The sequence below is a fragment of the Ambystoma mexicanum genome, chromosome 2q (genome assembly GCF_040938575.1).
Source record: "Ambystoma mexicanum isolate Mex_15411 chromosome 2q, UKY_AmexF1_1, whole genome shotgun sequence".
NCBI lineage: Eukaryota > Metazoa > Chordata > Amphibia > Caudata > Ambystomatidae > Ambystoma > Ambystoma mexicanum.
Window position 1 is genome coordinate 74807500 of NC_090924.1, and position 20657 is coordinate 74828156.

The window sequence follows — 20657 nt, forward strand, 5'->3', positions numbered from 1 at the left end:
ATATCCTTACTAAACATTGATCCAAAAATATATACTAGAATCCTGGCAGCCCGACTGCAGAGGTATATGCCGCGTCTAATACACACTGATCAGGTCGGCTTCGTACTGGGCAGACAAGGAGCCGACACCATGATGAAGACCCTACACTTAATCACTTAATCTCGAACCATAAGGAATGAACCAGCTCTCCTGAGGGTGAACGCAGAAAAGGCTTTCGATAGGGTTGAATGGGGCTTTCTGAAGGCCGTCCTCCGCAAAGCGGGGATAGGTCTGAAATTCAGGGGAGGGGTCCAAGCAGTATACACATCACCCACGGCCTCAGTTTTTCCCAACGGTGAATACTCCCACTGACTCAAATTAGGTAGAGGAACGCGACAGGGGTGCCCTCTCTCTGCAATACTCTTTGCGCTCTCGGTGGAACCCCTAGCCCAGGAACTGAGAGACGACCCCCAGGTTGAAGGACTCAGACTGGGAGCCACAGATTATGAAGTAGCTTTGTATGCAGATGACCTACTCTTGCACATTTCGAATCCCACATCCTCCATTCCCAGAGCAATCCAGCTGATTAAAAAGTATGGGACCCTCTCGGATTTCAAAATCAGTGAGGCCAAATCAATTTTATTTCCCTTGTGTGAGATCACGCAAGCAGATGTAGATAGGCTCTCCCCTTTGGGCCTTATCCTGGAAAAGGTACATTTTAAATACCTTGGTATACAGATCACGAGAGACATTCCCAAACTCTATGAAGCCAATTGCCCACCCCTCCTCCTAAAGTTCTATGCGGACCTAGCCAAATGGAAGAAACTTACGATATCATGGATGGGTAGACTTAACGTGATAAAAATTGTATGTCTCCCTCGCTTTCTTTATCCCTTCCAGATGCTCCCCATACGAATACCGAATACCTTCTTTGATGAGGCCAAAAGAGCCATTGTGAAGTTACCTTTGGGAGGGTAAAAGAGGGAGAGTAGTCTATAACACTTTAACATTGCCCAAAGATAAGGGAGGGATGGGACTACAAGACCTGAAGAAATATTATGAAGCCGCCCAGCTCTGAATTTTGATTCCCCACCTACGAAATTGCAAAGATCCTAAATGGGTCGTGATGGACAATCACTATCTGTCCCCGGCAACGGTCTCTGAGTGGTTATGGGTCCCGAGAAACAAATTAGTACGGAGACTAAGAGATCACCTGATACTGGGAACCATTTGGGAAGTATGGAGGGAGAGAAGGGATATGCAGGGAATAACTTCATGGCAGTCCCCCTGAGTCATCAATGGGCCCCAGGCATTAGAGAAAATATTCCTAATTTAGACAGATTTCAATCCTGGTTTGAAGCGGGCCTGGAGAGGGTGGGTCAGCTCTGGAAGAACGGGTCCTTCATAACGATTTCGGAACTGGGTGAGAACCTCGGGCTGGGCCCCCTCCCTGTTTTCCACTTTCTGCAGATTAAGGGAGTTCTGTCAAGGGTCGAATGGAAACCTAAGGTGGATAAAGAACTCACCCCCTTTGAGAAGCTGCTGAACTCCAGAAAAGAAATGAAAGGCTTGATAGCCGCCATGTATAGAGAATTGGTTGAAGCAGGGAGGGGTTCCACGTGAAGAATAGATGGGAGAGGGATCTTGGGGAGGAGATTGACCCGAACATGTGGGCGAGGATGTGCAGAGCTGCACCTCAAGTATCTATAACTAGTCAATATAAACTTCATGGGATCAAATTGGTACACAGGTGGCAATACAACCCCCTCAGACTCTCTAGAATGTTTCAGTCACAAAGCCCACTATGTTGGCCTAAGTGTGGTGAAATAGCTGACTATTGTGGCACATGTGGTTGGCCTGACCCAGAATCAAGGTCTACTGGAATGAAGTCATGGGGTGGATCAAAGACCTCATTGGAATCCTGAGGTCTGCAGACACTTTTTGGTTCTCTTTGGATTCAAACAATGCAAAGACGAAGGAGAGAAAATTAAGGGCCTAGCAGCCCACCTTTTGTTAGCGGCCTGTGCCACTTTAGTCATTAAATGGAAGTCCGAACAAATGCCAGGCTAGGGCGAATGGATAAATGTAGCATCAAACATATGTGTTATGGAAAAAATCACTGCAACTCTACATGGAAAATCAACCCAATGTGACATGTTGTGGGGAGAATTTGTCTGTAAGTACATGCCGGAAACTATTCAGTAAACTTTGTAGTGAAATTGAAAGGTTGTACCCTCCCCCCGAGGATAACACTTCAATCTGTTTTGTCGGTAAAGACATACATAATGACCCAGAGGATTTTATCTCCAAACAACCTGTGCCAGTGTATTTATCGATATGTTATAATATGCACCAAACCAGTCTCTACTTTCTATTTCTTGAATACATATGTCAATAAATTAAGAATGGGGGGGGTGTTCTGAGGAGGACGGGGGCAGGAGGGAGGAAAAGTAATTTTGAATAAAGTGCATGCTTTCTTATTTGGGGGGGATTGTTTCACAGGTACATGATCCATTGGATCTGTTTTTTTTAATACTGTTTTGTAATGCCCCATTTCATGTCTTTGAAAATTTCAACAAATTCAAATAAAAAAAAATATGTATGCGACTATGAAAAAGGGCAAGAAGCCCATGTGGCTAGAATAAGGCCTTGCAGGAGAGCATACCAGGCAATCAGAACTGTGTGGTTTACTAAGAGTAAAAGAACGGTGTCATTTACCAAAGAGGTCCTGAGAAGGAACATCGCGACTAGGAAAGGATTGTATGAACAGGATGTTCAAAAGAGATACAATTGCAAAGTCAAGAAAGGTTTTTCTGTCAACATTGTTGTGAGCCAAGAAAAGGCACTATTTAACGTGAATCTTGAGAGAACCAAGAGGAATCTAGGGGAAGGGAACCATCCTCTGGAGCAAGCACCTATATCCTTGCGGAACCTTTATGTTGAAAGCCAGTTATTACTCTTTTTGTGAACACTTTCCCAAACCTTCCTCAAATAAAGACATTTCTCGTTTGACCTTAGATGTTGGATTTAATGTGAGGGCCAGACTAGAAATTTGGACACAGGACAGTTTTCCTTTTGGACATTCTGACGCAGACAACTCCTTAGTTTTGGTTCAGGTAGAGAAATTCCTCTTAGAGCAGGGTCAGAGAGGCATTTTCCCAACCCCTTTTATTTTCAGTAAATGTCTTTAACCAAAAACATGGCTAACTTGTGTCCGAGTTTCATTCCTGATTCCTCACACTGCTTATCAGAAAGTAGCATCTAGTAGCTGGCAGTATTAGTGATAAGTACCCTGTGTAAGAACCTTCCAAACATTTGCACAGCGTTGAAGTGTCGACTATTTGATATACTAATTGTAATGCATTCTTTTCACTTTTGTTTTGTAGTCTGATGGTGAAGATAGTGAGATTTCCATCTTCCAGCGTGATAAATCCATTCAACTCCCAGATATGACAGAGGACTTAAGTGACATCTTGTCCGAGGACCCCGAGATGCAGGTGGGTGCTATTTGTAGAATTTTTGAACAACCACTTTCCTATGCAGATATGGGTAATGATGCATGGTTTGCTGCCACGCTAGCAAGTGCAGTGATCATCTACCCATGCTAATCTTTTAGTTGCTCATTGGTGATTGCATAGGCTATGTCGACTATGCTTACAGACAATAATCGAGCAATCCAGACCTAGTTATTAGTAGCTGGTTGGACATATATGCTACATGATGCATAGCAGACAGTGAGAATATCCTTGGGAAACCAGGGTGAAATCAGGGAGCTAAAGGCACTAGTATTTGCTGCATGATATTAACTTGGAGCATGACTAATATCTACCGATACCTGGCCCTTGAGGGATCCAGCGGTCCCATTACATCAATCTCCATCTGAGAGAACGGGATGTCTATAATGGGAAGAGCTTGCAGGGGTGCTTTTTGAATATCTGACCTGGAGGACACCTTCATAGATGGAATAAATTGAGTTATCATTAGTGTGTGTGTGTGTGTGTGTGTGTGTGTGTGTGTGTGTGTGTGTGTGTGTGTGTGTGTGTGTGTGTGTGTGTGTGTGTGTGTGTGTGTGTGTGTGTGTGTGTGTGTGTGTGTGTGTGTGTGTGTGTGTGTGTGTGTGTGTGTGTGTGTGTGTGTGTGTGTGTGTGTGTGTGTGTGTGTGTGTGTGTGTGTGTGTGTGTGTGTGTGTGTGTGTGTGTGTGTGTGTGTGTGTGTGTGTGTGTGTGTGTGTGTGTGTGTGTGTGTGTGTGTGTGATTCACTGTTCGTAAGAGGTACGCAGGAGGGATTGCTAGACGAATCCCTGCACAACCATAATATAGGTCTCCCTTAGAATAAAGCAGGGGAGACTGACCAATGTGGTTTCCTCGACTCACACAAATAACATATCGCTAAATCCCTGTGGCAGCAAAGAGAGAGGAGTCTCTGGTCAAGCCAGCAACATGCAACGAGACGCGCTGCCAGCATGCAGAGAGGAAAATCATTCATCAGCTGCAAGGAAAAGGCTTCAGCTTCCCTCACAACTGAATAGCAGCACAGTTGAAACAGCTGTAAGGGAGGATTGGTACCACAAGTATGACACAAGAAGTACAAGTTTCAAAACCTTTATTCAATTTTCAGGTTTGGAAAAACTCCTGCTTTGCCCTATAGCTACGATGGGAGTAGTCTCTACCATCAAATAATAAAGAAAAACCACCCTAGTCAATCTTTGTCAAATCAAAATGGCCTATACTACCAAAATCTAATGCCTGCCCTATCTCTTATACAAAAAGTGTGTAAGGGAGAATATGTATGCAAAGGAAAAATCAGTGTTTTAATATAAAGGATCAAGATGGCTGAGTCGGCTCTCCTCCCCAGGTTGGACAGCTCAGAGTAAGGCGGCCCCTGTAAACAGGATGACACACCCTGGCTCAGGTTCTTAAAACGAGGCAGTTCAAAACGTGGGTCGAGGCCCGCTTGGCCTTCCACGTAAAAGTCACTTATTCCAGTACACAAAAAAAGTTCACGTAGGCCTCTCTCTGTCGGACTTCGGACCTCTCAATCAACAAGTACCTGATTTAACGCAGATCTCCTCCACCCGGATTCGGACCTCGCAATCACAGCACTTGCAGGGGTTCCCTTCCCCTAGCTTTATTCATATTCGTTAGGTGTTCCCTTCCCCAAACCTTTTCTAAAATCTATTTTTATTAACGTTTTTCAAATAACACATTTTTTACCCCCCCTTCACCCAACCCCCACTAACCCATTATCCCACCAACCCCCCACTCAACCCCTGACAGAGTACCTTAGAATTTTTCAATTATTCAATTTAGCATCATACTTTGTAGCTTACATAATGGTTAAAATCCTTACGATGTGTGGACACCATTGCTGTGCAAAGTCCCTTTTGAGATGGTCCAAGACCACCGCCCATTCTTGTTGACATTTTTCCTGTTCCCCTTGAAGGTTACATGTCATCCACTCCATGGCAATGAACCCCCACAATTTAACTAACTATTCCCTAACCCCCTTTTCCTACCTTATTACAGTTCCGGTCTCCCTCAGTCGGGCTCAGACCTTTTACTGATGTCGAAGACTTTCGAATGTGCGAGGCTTTTATCATAGACCTCCGCAGGACCACTTCGACTTTCTCTTCAGCTCTGACTCTTAAGTTATTTGCCCGAGTGTTTCTTGGTCTTGGTAGTTCAGGAGCATAAGCACAAAAGTTCAAAAAAATCTCTCTTCAAGCATTCACCTTTTCACTTCCCCTTTGCCGGGGTTAATCTTGACCATTACGCATTTCAGAGTTCCTTCACTTTACTGCTTTATAACAAAACTTCACATATTTCGCTGAGACTTTCGAGTGGAATATTTCTTGTCACCGGACCACTCGGCTACTCTGTATCACTGGCTTCACAGTTATCAGTAATTTAAAGTTCACCACAGGTCTGCCTTCATTCGCATCTAATCAGCACGTGCGCAGCCTTCAATTGTGAGATATACTTCAATCTTTCCTTCACACACCAGCCTTTAATGTCGTTTGCTAACTCACCGGCTTGTGTGCATTCCTTTCTTGTCTTTGCGGCTTTAATTCACGAGTCAAGGTTCATACCACAGGCTTGGCCTCACCTCCCCAACTAAGTCGTTCACTCGGGAGGGTTGCCGGCATCCTTGAAACACAATACAGTCTTCTTGTTTGGGATTTCGCCTTCTCTGCATATCTTTCATGGCTCTTTGGAGGCAACAACCTCCTGTAGAGATCTCCTGGGTTTCCCTACCCTTGTTATTCGTCCCACAATCTGTCTTTCTGCTTCAGTGGTTTCACCTTCGCCCCAGAAGATCTGCGCCTTCTCGTCTTCCACCTTGCTCAGAGTGTGTCTATATGTTCCGCCTTTTATCCGTGTGGGGAGAGCTAATGGGTATCAGATGTATGTGATTAAAGTCAAGTGCCTGACTTTGCCTGATCCAATTAGCAGGACAAGTCCAATGAGATATGTAAGGGTTAGCCTCTTTAGTCTCAGTCGCCCTCTTCCGTGGCCCAGTGTTTGCATAGAAAGGGGGTGGTTGGGACATTGGAGAAACCTAAAAAATAGGATGGGGCATGGATATGGTAAAGAGGGGAATACCATGTCTCACCATCGGTTGCCTCACCCCCATCCCCTGAAGACCCCTCACCCAGGTGGTCCTTCCGCACTGGTCCATGCACAGGGGCTGTATCCAAAGGCGATGGCTGTGCCCTGGTGACCTGAGAGCGAGCTCCCAGAGGACTAGTAGGGTGAGACACTCATTGGTTTCACACACATCACAGTGGTAAAACTGGTACCTCCCATGTAGAAGAGCCAGGTTCAAATCCCCCTTAAGGACCATGGGTAAACTGAACCAAAATTAATCAAACACCACAAAGGCATGGGGAAATAAAATAAAACCTTCTTTCATAAAGCAAGAGGAACACAGAGAGCCATAACTGTCATACCGTCTCCCCGGAAGGAGCAAACCAGATAAACTGGTGCCGAGATCTTATATAGGAGAGTTAATTGGAACTCCTAATTGATTCAACTGTTATTCGAACTGACCAATAGGGGATGGCCTACACTGGGAGGCTATGATGTAAGCACTACTTTCACCAATGATGAAGCCGGACAGTTCAGCCAATCAGTAATCGTCTAGGGGGAGAAAGGACTGAATAAAAGGAGAGCCAGTTCAGGTGCATGTTGTCTCAGCTGTGTACTGGTTCCCTGCCTCGCTGGTTAAGGCAAAGCAGTGGAGAAGAAGTCTGAAGCAGGGGAAGGAAGGCTGCCTTGTGCCTGGTAGCTACTCTTCTATGCTGAAGAGGAAAACCTGAGAGAGCCCATCTGAACTAGAGGCGGAGAAGAGGCCTGCACCCCTCTGATCCAGGAGCACAGAGGAACTGGAAGAAAGGCATCCCATATTACCCTGTGGAAGGGGCTAGGCAACCTAAAGTTTACCAGTGAAGGCGGGACTCTGGATAGCCTGACTACTCCTGGAGGGCAAGAGGTGAGAAATGGCAAGCCCAGTTCGAAGGAGTCATGTAAGGGACTCATCCCCTTTGTTCCGGATGAAGCAGCGAGATGGGTTGAGCCCAGTTCAAAGGAGTCATGAAAAAGACTCACCCCTTACTCTGAATGAAGCTAACCAAAGGGAGTGAGGATGTCTCGAGAGAGGGGAACAAGAGTCAAGAGAAGGAGAGAGAGTGAAGATACCCCAAGAGAGGGGAACAAGAATCAAGAGACCCCAGAAGTGGGGAAGAGAGTGAAGACACCCTGCAACAGGGATGAAAGAAAGAAACAAGAGAGGAATACTGAGTGGAGTGAAAGAGTGTGTGAAACCCTGGAGGGGAACATAAACACTCTGGAGTGGGGTAAACCAGTGAAATCGGCACACTGAGGTGTCAGGAGAAAGAGTGACTGAAATACTGCAAGTAAGATTTTATTCGGGACTATACTTGGAACATTTAGCCATTACATTGGCACCCTAAGAACTTTCTATCCAGGGAGAAAACCGGGAACAGAAGCAGCAGTAAAGCATCTTTGTAGTTGTTAAACCCTTTAGATGTATGTGTGCTTTTCTATAAACGTGGTAGGCTAGTATAGGATTTGGGATACATTTGTTTTGGATTCATCCTGACAAGAATATCCTTTCCTTGACCTTTTGAGTTTTCAAATAAGGAATATAGCTCCTAGAGTTACGTTTCATTGTTTGAGTTAATTGTTTTTAAGCTGGCCAAGAGGTCAGACTAATTGTTAAAGCAAGAAATAAAAATCCATGAACATAATGTCTCTGAGTCCTACTTCTGGTCCGCCACACAGACTTCTGATTAGTTGATCTGGATAACCACATGGGCATCACTAGAAGAACTGTGAAGCCTAGACCAAACCTGCGGTCCTTTTAGTTTCCCATCAGGGACTCTCAAACACTATGGCACCCACCTGCCTATGATCCTTGGAGGTTTCCAGATGTAGCTTACAGATTCTTAGCTTCAGTTAGGGTCAAAGGTTTCAGGAGCAGTGTTCCAAGTGTCATGAGGTTCCAGAACCATTGCGTAGCAGCTACATTTGGATCTTGGTGAGGGTGGGGGAGGATGAGTTGGGGAGGCACTGAAGATTAAGTGCTTGACCTAGAGAACTGTGTAGACTGATCCACTCTAATGAAAGCATTGTTGCAGTTGTGGCACATTGCAGGACTTAAGGCAAAGGGAGCCATCCACGCAATGCATGCTCTTTGGGTGGTTTTGTCACATGGTGTAATTTTAGGCAGCTGCTGGTTACAGGCTGCCTGCTGCTTATGTGTCACAGTCAAAGTGCTCCCGACTCTTCCCTTTCAGTTCGCACACGGAGCTGGCAAGAAAAGCTTCTTGAGGGTCAATGGGGTGCAAGGCTTGTGCCAAGGCTGTCCCCTTTGAGCCAGAGGGAGTGAGCACCATTTTTGGTCTCAACCAGGTAGAAAGAAGTCAGATTTTCTTAGTCACCATGCCAGGATTTGCATGTTGGAGGAACCAACCAGACTCTCTCATGCCCATCTTTGGGTCAATGTTTTCTTCTGTGCTTAGGGACTTAGTCGTGGAATTCAATCAATAACTTTATCAGGCCCTCCACAATTATGGCGAGTTGGGGCTAGCGTGATGGCCATTTTGGGTAACCCAAGGCCCATCCACAGGGTTGTGTTAATTCAGAAATTATAATTGTCATCTACAACAAATTCTCCTTTCCAGCTTCTGTTTTTGGCATATAAAAGTACCCCACGAAAATCCTACTTGCCTGTTAACTTGATAGGTTCTTTAATTCTTCAAATTCTTTCAACCTATTGGCTTTGCCAAATCATGTTCTAGGTGTGGGCTTTTACCAATTGCATCGCCTCTCTCAGGTACTTACCTGGAACCTTGACTCTAAGGCACTAGGCCTACTTACCTGATGTGGAAGGGCTGCTGACGCTATATATATATAGAGAGAGCGCACCTAAAGCTGCATATATAACGCCAAGAAAGTTACGGTGGGTTTAAAAAGGTTTGGAAAAGAAAACTTTCACCTGAAATGTGAAAGTAGGAATGTTCATTTGAGCCAAGTCACACATTACAAGTCACCTAGTAGCCATCGCTGGAAGTTCACCTCCAGTTCTAAGCCACAACAGCAAAGTAGCCCAAATGCAAACCTTTTCTAAAGTAATTATCTTTGTCTTAGAGGGCAGTGCTACTTTATACATAGCTTAATCAACCCAAGACTTGGCTCAAATGAATTTTCCTACATTCACATTTCTGGTGAAAGGGATTTTTCAAACGCACCATAACTTCTTAATGTTGTGATAACATGGCCAAATGCTCCAGCCACAAGACTGTCAGGATTATACTGCACTGATGAACCCTAATAAGGGTGAAACCAGGTATGTAGTTGTCCTGGCAGCTTTGCAAAATGTCTGTCTTTGGTTGATTAAGCTATTTATAAAGTAGCAATGCCCTCTAAGACGAAGACAATTTCCTGGAGAAAAGGTTTGCATTTAGGCTAGTTTGCATACATAGAATGCCTTGCTGTTGTAGCTCAGAACTGGAGGTCAACTTCCAGCGATGGTTACTAGGTGGTATGATATGATATGATATGGCATTTGTAACGCGCCTATACACAAGTGTTTCAAGGCGCGACGAGGCAGGGAGGGGGGAACAAGGGGAGACAGACAACGATCCTACTAGGCCAGGTGTCATTCAGATCGCGCAAGTGCATGGGTAGGGGGGGACGGGAAAAGTGCTAGGGGGAAAGGGAGAGGGGAAAGTGCAGTACAGGGTTAGCAATGAACGAGATAAATAATAAGGGCCAGCTGGTGGCATGTGCAAGATAAGTGCAGACAAGTGCTGGGAAGGGGGGCTGTAGGGATACAGAGACAGTCCCGCAGTGCAGGGGTTGCCAGGAAGGCAGTGCAGGGGAGAGTGGCTGGGCCAAGGACCGAGATTGGTGAGTGGCCCAGTTGCTGATTCAGTACAGTTTCAGTGATTTAGCAGGGGAGAGGGAGAGAGAAAGCAGAAGCAAAGAGGAAGGTTTTGAGGTGCTTCCGGAACCGGAGATGGTTCTCCTCAAGTTTCAGGGAGGCAGGAAGGCTGTTCCAGAGGGAGGCCCCTGCTGCGGAGAGAGATCTCCCCCCAACTCGTTGCTTAGAGAAGCGGCTGACCCTGAGGGAGTTGGAGGCAGAAGAGCGAAGTGCTTGAGAAGGAAGATATTTAGGAAGGGAGAGTTGAAGGTAATTTGGCCCCAGGCCCCACAAGGCCTTGTGGACAATGCATAGGGTTTTGAACTTAATCCTCGCAGCCACAGGGAGCCAGTGTAGCGATTTCAGTCCTGGAGAGATACGGTCCCTGGGCTTGAGGCCAAGGACAAGTCTTGCAGTCCTGTTCTGGATGAGTTGCAGAGGGCGGAGAGTAGAGGCAGGCAGATTTAGATAGAGGCTGTTACAGTAGTCCAGCTTTGAGAGAACCAGGGCTCTAGAGACAGTGAGCTTCTGGGGGAAGGAGAGGAAAGGAAGGATACCTCTGAGGAGGTGCAGCTGGTAGTGTGACTTCTTAGAAATGTCAGAAATGTGAGGAGAGAAGGAGAGTGTGGAGTCGAAGATGACCCCGAGGTATTTTGCCTTGCAGGTAGGAGCAGGAAGAGGGCCAAGAGAGGCCGGCCAGAGAGCTGCAGGAAAGGAGGGAGTGGGTGTGCCGATGAGTAGAATCTCGGTCTTACTGGCATTAAGGCAGAGGTCGTTGGCGGCACACCATTCCTGGATAGCAGAAAGACAGTCGGAGATGAAAATGAGCTGGGTATCATCCGCATAGCACTGAAAGTTGGGGCAGAGAGCAGCGATGCAGTGGGCGAGAAGTGCCAGATACTGGTTGAACAGCCAGGGAGAGAGGTTAGAACCCTGGGGGACACCACAGGTAGAGAAAAAGATGTCAGACAGGAAAGACCCCAGTTGGACCTGGGAGGGTCGATTTGAGAGGAAAGAGGTCAGCCAAGCCAGAGCCTGACCAGTGATACCCAGGTTATCATGGAAACGGTTGAGCAGGATGGTATGGTTGACAGTATCAAAGGCAGAAGAGAGATCAAGCAAAATGAGAACACATGGAATGTTAGAGTCAAGGTTCGAGAGCAGGTCCTCACGGATGTTCAGGAGAGCAGTTTCCGTGCTTCTGGCAGCTCTGAAGCCAGACTGATGGTCATGAAGGCTACCAACAGATTCAGCATGGAGATTAAGCTGGGAGATGGCAAGTTTCTCCAGGAGCTTGCCCAGGAAAGGAGTGATAGAGATAGGGCGATCGTTAGCTGGGCAGGACGGGTCGGAAGAGGGTTTCTTAAGAAGGGGGTGCACAAGGGAGTGCTTGAGAGGGGATGGGAAGACTCCAGAGGCGAAGGAGTGATTGCAGAAGTCAGCAAGGGCAGGAGCCAAGGAGTCGATGTGGTCCTTAATAGTTTTGGAGGAGCAGGGGTGGACCTGTGTTGACAAGACTTTCATAGATCGGACTTGTCTCGAAACCTCATCAGCAGAAAAAAGGGGAAAGGCAGAGAAGGAGAGAGGAGGGGTGGCTGCAGAAGGGCCAGAGGATGGGCAGGGAATAGAGGGGAGGAGGTGATGGGAGGAGAGTGAGGACAGGATGTCCTGAGTTTTTTAAATGAAGTGAGAGGCCAGTGCCATACAGAGGGCCTGGGAGGGGACAGGAGAGGTAGAGACTGCAGTGTTGAGGAATGTGTGACTTGGCTCAAATCAACTCGCTAAAGAACGCACCCTGGTAGCCGCCCTTTTCCCCAGTGCTGAAATGTTTTGATGTGAACCTCCCAACGCTCGGCGTTCACCCCCTTTTCACCGTCAGATTCAATAGTCTTCTCTCTTCTCTTGTAGGTCAACAGAGGGTCCCACTACGGAAAATGACAGAGACGGATCGTGGATGCAATCCACACGTCTGCCCCAAAGGGATGGCAAAAACACTCTCTCAAGCAGAGGCGCTGACGCAGATGGATCAGGGACCCCGGAGGCAGCGCTCCCCACCTTCTGGGAAGGTCCCACTGGCTTGCTAGCATGTCTCTGGGCGATGGAAGCTAGCATGGTCACAGAGGCACCGGCCTCCCAGTGCCATTGTTTCCCTATGACCTGCTGATTTGGAAGAAGTGGACAGGGCTTAGTTCCCCTCTCTGCATACACAGGTCCCTTCTGGGAAAGAATGGTAGGTCTAGGAAGGAGAAGGAAAGAAGTCCAATCAACACGAGACAGGGAGGATTTAAAACGAGAACAGGAAGAGGGAAGTTTGGGTAGCCAGGTGAGGTCTGGAGCGGTGGCGGAGAACAACCAAGAAACGAGCAGAAAGGAGAGGAGATTCAAGTTCTCTGGAGCAGTTTGCTGAAACAAGTGTGCTATTGGGTGAAGACCAGATGAGGTTCGCCATTAGGAGTGTGCATGGCTGTGAGGCCGAGGAGTAGAGAGGGTAGTGTTTAAAGGGAAATGGGCCTCATTACAAGGTTGGCGGTCCGGTTAGAACAATACCAGTAAGGGAATACTGGCATCGTTTACCAGACCAGATAATTACGACCCTTCAGGGAGTTGTTACCGGCACCGGCACTGCCCCCTCTGTGAGCGGCATCACTGATGCCGGCAGGAGCCCTGACAGACACCAGCCGTGCCCTCTAGACGGGCATGCCGCAGAGCAGTGCACATTCCGAGGTGGACGGACATGCAAATACCGGTATGAATATACCGGTAACAAGGCCATAAATGATGCCTTAAATACCGGCATCGCGGGACTGGCGTTAACAGGGATCAGGTGAGCAGAAACCTGCCACGGGTTTACAAAATCAGCACAGGTGGACCAATGAAACCCAGGCAGAGCATTAAGGCAGCCCACCCACACACTACACCCCTCCCAAAGGAGAAATGCTAGCACTAGCACTGCTGGAGCAGGAGTACATGCAGGAACAGCTACTCTATGAGGAGGCAGTGGGGCAGTCCATGCAACAAATGCGCAGGAGGAGAAGGATGGCGAGAAGGGCACAGCAAATGCCCAATGTGCAGGCCATTGTGCCCTGCAGGCACCCAACAATACCGCGACAATGTGTGAGCCCATTTACCCTAACCGCAGCACAAATCCACACCCTCTACCGGCTGGACATGGACAGCATCACGGCAATAGTGGACCTCACACACAAAGACCTCGTGAGTGTCATCAACATACGCACAGCCATCCCCCCCTTGCTGAAAGTAGTGTGTGTGCTCCACTTTTTGGCAACAGGAACCTATCAGCACACAGTGGCCCAACTGCACGGGATATCACAACCCTGCTTCTCCCGTGTGCTGATGCAGGTACTTCAGGCACTCCTCAAACATGTAGGTGACCACATAAGCATGCCACGGTCTGCAGCTGAGGTAAACACCACCAAAATGGCATTCCATGCGATAGCAGGCATGCCGAACTTGATTAGTGTGATAGACTGCACACATGCTAGTTGTGTGGCATGCCGTTGAGGTGGTATACCTCAATAGGAAGCAGTAGCATTCGCTAAACGTCCAGATGGTGTGTGATGCCAGCCAAATAATAATACGCTGCTGTGCCAGGTACCCATGCTCCAAACCCGACGCAATGGTCCTGCGGAACTCGACGCTGCCCCGCTACATGGATTGACATGCTGGACCCCATACCAGGCTGTTGGGTGAGTCTGACCACAGTGCTACAAGCATTGATGAGAGGGGGTTGTTGCCAGTGCTGGGAACATGCCTGCTGGGTGGGCCATGTGGGGTAATGATTGGGGTGGGGGGGTTGTTCCCAGTGCTGGGAACCTGCCTGCTGGGTGGGCCATGCTGGGCATGTCAACATATCGCATCATTGCACCATCCTGCGGTACAGGTGCACACTGCACGAATGGAAACCCTGTGCATCCTGGCAAAACACAATTGTTACAACCATGTTGGTCAAAATATACAAAACATCACAGCTACCCTTTCTCATGCCAACATGCAGGTGATGCTGGGTATCCACTGATGGGCTGGCTGCTGACCCCAATCAGGCGTCCACGTAACCGACATGAAGAGGCATACAATAGAACACATGCAAAGACTTGCGTGACTACAAAACAGACATTTGGACTACTGAAGAGTCGTTTCCGCTGCTTGAGCAGGTCTGGGGGTGCACTCATCTATGGTCCCGAGAGGCTGGGCCATATTGTGATTGTCAGTGCAATGTTGCACAACATGTGCATCCGTCGCAATGTACCCCTGCCCCCGGACATGGACATGATGCCACAGGATGATGATGAGGATGCTGGGATCCCTCACCATCACCATGGCCATGATGGACAGGCTACACGACAAGCATTGGTTGCAAATTATTTCTGATGAATTAATCACACATGGGAATGGATGTGGTCACACTGGGTGATGTGCACTATGTAACATTGAATACTTAAACACTCCAGAAAAGAATGGCCAGACAACTGTTATTTTTTATGCAGCACAAGTGTATTAAAGTAAAGTGAACTATGTACATTATGAGATAGGTTGAACATGCACATCTGTCCAATCGTGACCAGTTGAACTACCAACAACAAAAGGTCCTCAAAATAATCCCCAACACACCCTTTTCCTGTGTAACACATTTGCACCCACCCACCCACCACACAGACAACACCCCAAAGTCCAACTCAAAAACAAAGATTACCCCAACATCCCTTCCCCAACAGATTCCCCCACCACGCACTCTAGACCAAGGCCTACTTCCGCCCCCCTCTTTTCTGCAGTTGGATGGGCCCCCAACTGACGTGTCAACCTAACTGAGCGCCGCAAGGGGTTTCCATGTGTGGATGGGCTAGGTGTGGCACTGGCAGAATCTACCGGAGGCGTGATGATGTGCCTTTGTTCTGCGATGGCAGTCACAAGGAGGTTTATTGATTCTGGCATGGAGGACATGACCTTGTTGCCCTCACGCACCTTTCTGGCCAGTGGATAGACCGCCTCTGTTGCCCGCCCTAGCATCCGTGATGTGTTCCTGGTGCTGTCCTGCATGGTCTGCCTCGTTTGTTCTGCCACAGTGATGTATCGGTCTAGTAGGGCATGTGTCGCCTCCTGGCGCTGCTCGGTGCGGGTGAGGCGGCCTCAATGTTGCGGATGTGGGGTATTCCGGCAAGGGGCATGAGTGGTGGGCTGCAGGGGCCAGGTGGGGTGAATACAGGGTCCAGTTCCTGGTGGTCATTTGCATCATCTGCGGGAGCAGTGGCCTCTGCGGTGCCGCGTGCAGCTGTTGCATGCCCTGTACTCCGCCTGTCTGGAGTATGTGTGGGTGTACCTGATTCCTCCAGCTCTGGCATGCTACGTATTGGCGAAACAGGATCGGGGGGCATGCTTACTGATGGTGATTGTGGCTGATCTGCAATGTCCATTTGCGGTGATGCCGCTTCAGCTTCTTGTGGCGCTTGCCTCATGCATGGTTTACTGGCCCGGCATGGCACGTCTGCCACTGATGTTTGGCCATGCTGCTGGTCCTTGCTTGCAGGTGTTGTTGCCTTCTTCTTGAGGCTGGCAGGTGTGCGGGGGTGGCTGGGGGTATGTGAAGTGGAGGCCCTGGACCCATGTCTGCTGTCACTGCGTCCAGTATCCCTGATGCTGGGGGTCTTCTTCTGAGTGTTGCAACGTGCAGTGGTGGTTGGTGTAGTGGCAAGCTCGCCCTCGCTGTCTGATGTGGCGCCTGTGGGCGACAATGCAGGAGTACATTATTGTTGTGTCATCATCCATGTGACAGCCAGCACACTTTGTACATTTTTCTGTCATGTACATCTTCATGCTCATAGTGGGGCCCCTATCCTGCGGCAAACATGTGTGGGGGGGAGCAGAGTTGGTATTTCCTGATGTGTGTGCACGTTGTGGGATGTGCATATCGGTTGGGTTGCTGTTGGGTTCCGCAACGGATGTCATGTATATGCTGCCCTGGATTGTGGATGTGTGTGGGCTGCCTGTGAGGGGGAAGTGGTATGCTTGTGTTGGTGTGGTCATTGGTGTGTTGTCAGCAGGAAGGGGTAAGTAGGGGCCTTAGTGGATGGTGGCAATGGTGCATGGTTCTTGGACTGGGGTTGATTGTGCCATGCACAGGGGACATGTGGGACTCAGTGATGTGTGTTGACGCATGCTGACGATGTGTCTGTCTGCATTGCATGGGACATGTGGTTTGTGCCTTTCATGCTTGTTGGCATTCTTCATGGTAGGAATTGGTTTCTGTTGAAGGGTCAGGTTGGTGTCTTGCAGGGCAGCAGGTGTCTGTGGACAGTCATGCACAAGGCACTGTTGGCCATGAGGGGACAAATGCAGTACATGGGATGTTAGTCATGGTCACTCACCTGCTTCTCCAGACGTTGTAGCACCATGCTCTGCATCTCCAACACCCTCTATGCTGCCCATGTTCATGATGGAGGCACATTTTCCTTCCCATGTGTGCAGTTTCAGTGGTGAACATCGTCCGCCTCCAGTGGCCTGCGCCTGGCTGCGCTCTGCTGACAATAGGTTGCACACTCTGAGGCGCAGGTCATCCCATCGTTTCCAACAGTCCCTCACAGTCCTCAGTGTCGTGCCCACTGCTGAGACTTTGTTGGCCACTTCAGTCCATATTTCTTTTTTGCGCAGCAGTGCAGGCCTGCGCATGTCCCCTCCAAAGACTTCCACTGCATTTTCCACAAGGGTGTCGGCGAGCATGTCACTGGCTCACTGAACCTTGGTTTGTGCCGTCAGATGTTTAAACGTGCTGCAGACATGTTCCTTGATGCTCCTTCACTGGACAACTCCTGTGTGTGGAGGATTGCAATGGATTGTGTTTTTCAATATGGCCGCCGGTGAGTTTCCGTTCCAGCGTGATGACGTTACTTCCGGTTCCGGTGTTGACGGTACTATTGTTTACGGGTTGTTGGTGCCAGTGTTGTTGTTAACGGCATTGATGGTGCTGTTATGTGGGTTTCTGGCAGTTTTACCAGTATGCCAATGCTACCGTTACTGGCATGCTGATTAGTGCGGCATCGCATGCTCGGAATCAGCCGTTGTATCCACACACGGGGCATGCTGGAATCGGTGGCTACGGCATGCCAGTATCTTGGGGATTTTACCAGAAAACTCGTAATGAGGCCCAATGTGTAGTGAATGGAATTGAGTGGAAGGGTTGTTTATGTAGGAGGAGAGTGGTGGTGGTAGGAGGAGTGGTTGCAGTAGTAGTATGAGAAGTAGTAGCAGGAAAGGGAGATTCTTAACATCAAATGGTGGAGACGAGGTAGAGGAGTGAAATGTTGGAGGAAAGAAGAGTGGTGGGTGGAGTAAGAAGGAGCGTGAGACAGCCAGTAGAAAAGGTGGGCGTGAATGAACAAGCCTGTGTCCAATTTAGCAAGTACAAGGTGCTCCCCAACTTCCCTAGAAAACCAATGACTGGCTAGAATAGGGACAGCTGGGAAGACCCTAGGAGTGCCATCGTCATAGGGAGTCATAACTAGCAAAGACAGAAATGGTCAGTAGGGTTTACCGGTCACTAGTACTAACCTATGACTACAGAGACTAGATATAAACACTCTTGAACCCATCTGCAAGCCAAAGTGTGGTTAGCGCCATCTGTGACCATATATTGTGACGATTCACCTACTCTCGTCACTTCTCGTCAGAGGGGATCCCGTTTCCAAGAGGCTAGGGAGGTGAGGCTGCTACCCAATAGTCCCTGTAGGTGTGGTAACATGTGGAAGGACCTCATGGAGAGGGACTCCTCATTTAGGGACAAGGACATTAATCTGGAGAAAGGCCCCTCTAAAACCCAACATGGTAACAATAACATCAAATCCCTCTGGGGGCAAAGGCTTTCGTCCCATGAGTGAACTCCCTCACGCTCTCATCCTTGAGGCAGCAAAACCTGTAAGATCTATGGAGGGTTATGCTAAAGATGCCATTGTATGCTATTGTGACCTCACGTCCTCTTATGTAGTAACTGATGCTAAACCTCCTTTCAACAGGACTAGGAAGAACAAGATTAGAGGACTCGCACCAACCACTCATCTGTTAAACAGAGAAGATAGCATGACGTAGAAGAGCACCAGAGGCACAGAGATTTCATACTCTTCAAGATCTGGTACAAGGTGGCTCAGAGGGGGCATAAGGATTCAATCATGAACAGAGTCCAATGACTTTTACAATCCACATGGGAGGAACTGGATACAAAGAATACAAAGGAACAAAGGACTATCCTAAGTGTCAAGCCCGGCCACGGAGCCGAACACAGCTGTAACTAGAAGCACAGTGGTGGTAGGCACAGCAGTATCCATTCCTGTTGAGGAAAGCAGCCGGCATCCAGATTCTCCAGCTTGGGAGATTCAAATGCTGACTGGCAGCTGGGTAAAAGCGCAGAGTGGCAAGAGGACACCAAAGAAGTTCTCCACACACACAGCAGAGGAGGGTCAAATCCCGAAAACCACAAAGCCACAAGTGCAGAGGAGAGAAGCCCACGGACCTGGAGAAGTGTACCCTGGTCCCAGGAAGTCCCAGAAAAGTACCAGAGCCCTGTAAGAGGTAAGGGGAGGTACATGAGAACAAGTGGGGAGCCAGGAGTTGGCACAGAGGCTAAGGTGTCTTTTCCCCAGCCCAATATTAGCAAGGTCGTTAATGGGTATGTTGCAAGAAAGGTCTGGGGCCCCAACAGTGCGAGGGCTAGCATCAGAGGAATTCTTCTTCAGCGCAGTGGTAATGAGGAAATCACTGGCCACCAGAGAATATGAGACCCCAACAGTGAGAAGGAGAGTATCAGAGGAAATCTTCCTCGGCGCAGGGTTTAACAATGAAACCACTGGGCATCACAGATGGGTCTGGGACCCCAACAGTGAGAAGGAATGCATCATGGGAAATCCTCCTCAGCACAGTAGTAACAAGGAAATCACTGGCTACCAGAGAAGGGTCTTGGACCCCAACAGTGAGAAAAAGACCATCAGAGGGAATCATCGTCAGCGGAGTGGTAGCGAGCAAACCACTGGCCACTAAAGAAAGGTCTGGAACCCCAACAGTGAGAAATAATTGTACCAAGCAATACCAGGAGAAGGGAGTCATTCTCCTGGTACTGACCCATGACTTGTGTTGAAGATGATAGGGGAAGGGAGTCACTCCCCCATGGCCTTATGGTGAACTGTACAAAGTAACACCAGGAGAAAGGAGGTTTTCGCTTGTTACTGGGCTGAGAGTTGTACTGGAGACACCAGGGGAAGGGAGTCAGTCTCCTGGATATTACATAAAGAATGGGTAAAGCCCGTAAGCCATGTGAAGGAAGTCATTCCCCCTGGTATTTTCTGTTGTAAGAAAATGTTCTTTGGATGCTGTTCAAGAAGCTCGTGAAGGCAGTCATTCTTCTGAAGAATGAACTTTCTGTTAGTTATAGTGTGAGGCTTAGAGTAGCATTTGACATAGGATGGAGGAACTTTGATTTGATGGACATTCTGGCAATTCCTTCAGTTTTAGTTTGAGGCAGGGACACCCCTCATAGAGATAGGTTTTCCTATTCGAAATCTATTTGAGAAATAAAAGTTTATAACCAAAACCATGCAAACTTTTTACAATAAATTATATATATATATATATATATATATATATCTTTTTTTTTTTTTACATGTTGGAGTGGACGCTGCTGAGTTTCGATGGTCATCACTTCCCACACCTGCTGAATTTTCAAGGGTTTTGTTGCAATAAATCACTCACATCACCTTAACTCTCTCTTAACTAAAGTTCCCCCCCCCCCGCCCCTGAATTTCAAACATTTTGGTATGCTATATTTCCTTCAGGTCCACTGGGCATTTGGCCTTGGCCAGTGGGCGCTGCCATTCATTTTGTACTAATGATTTAAAACAAGGGAAGGCAACTGGCTATAGCCTTCACCCGTGGCCAGTGGCCCCCAGTAGTACCTAACCAGATCCTACAAGCCATGGCCAACACCCTAATGGGCCACTGGCCATGGCCTCCGGCCGTGCCGTCTCTCCATGTTGCCCAAATTATTTAAAAAAAGACAGAGGGCCTTAGCCGGCAGCCTCGACAGTCTCCATTCTGCATGCACCAATTATTTAAAAAGACCCTATCGCCCTGCCCAGCAGATCAGCTCCCACCTCTGTGCAGCTTAAAAGACGATGTCCAAGCCCCAGAGATTCATAGACTATTGGTTATTCTCCCAACCCTTTTTTATTCACTC

At 48.2% G+C, this 20657-nt stretch overlaps 1 protein-coding gene across 2 annotated transcripts in view; it reads left to right on the top strand.

Moving 5' to 3' along the window:
* DNAAF8 (dynein axonemal assembly factor 8) overlaps positions 1-20657 on the top strand; it is a 1512143-nt gene that overhangs the window by 183038 nt on the left and 1308448 nt on the right. For both annotated transcript variants that reach the window (XM_069646874.1, XM_069646873.1), the window contains exon 3: positions 3366-3476. In XM_069646874.1, the coding sequence (XP_069502975.1) occupies positions 3366-3476 (111 nt within the window). The remainder of the gene's footprint in view (positions 1-3365; positions 3477-20657) is intronic.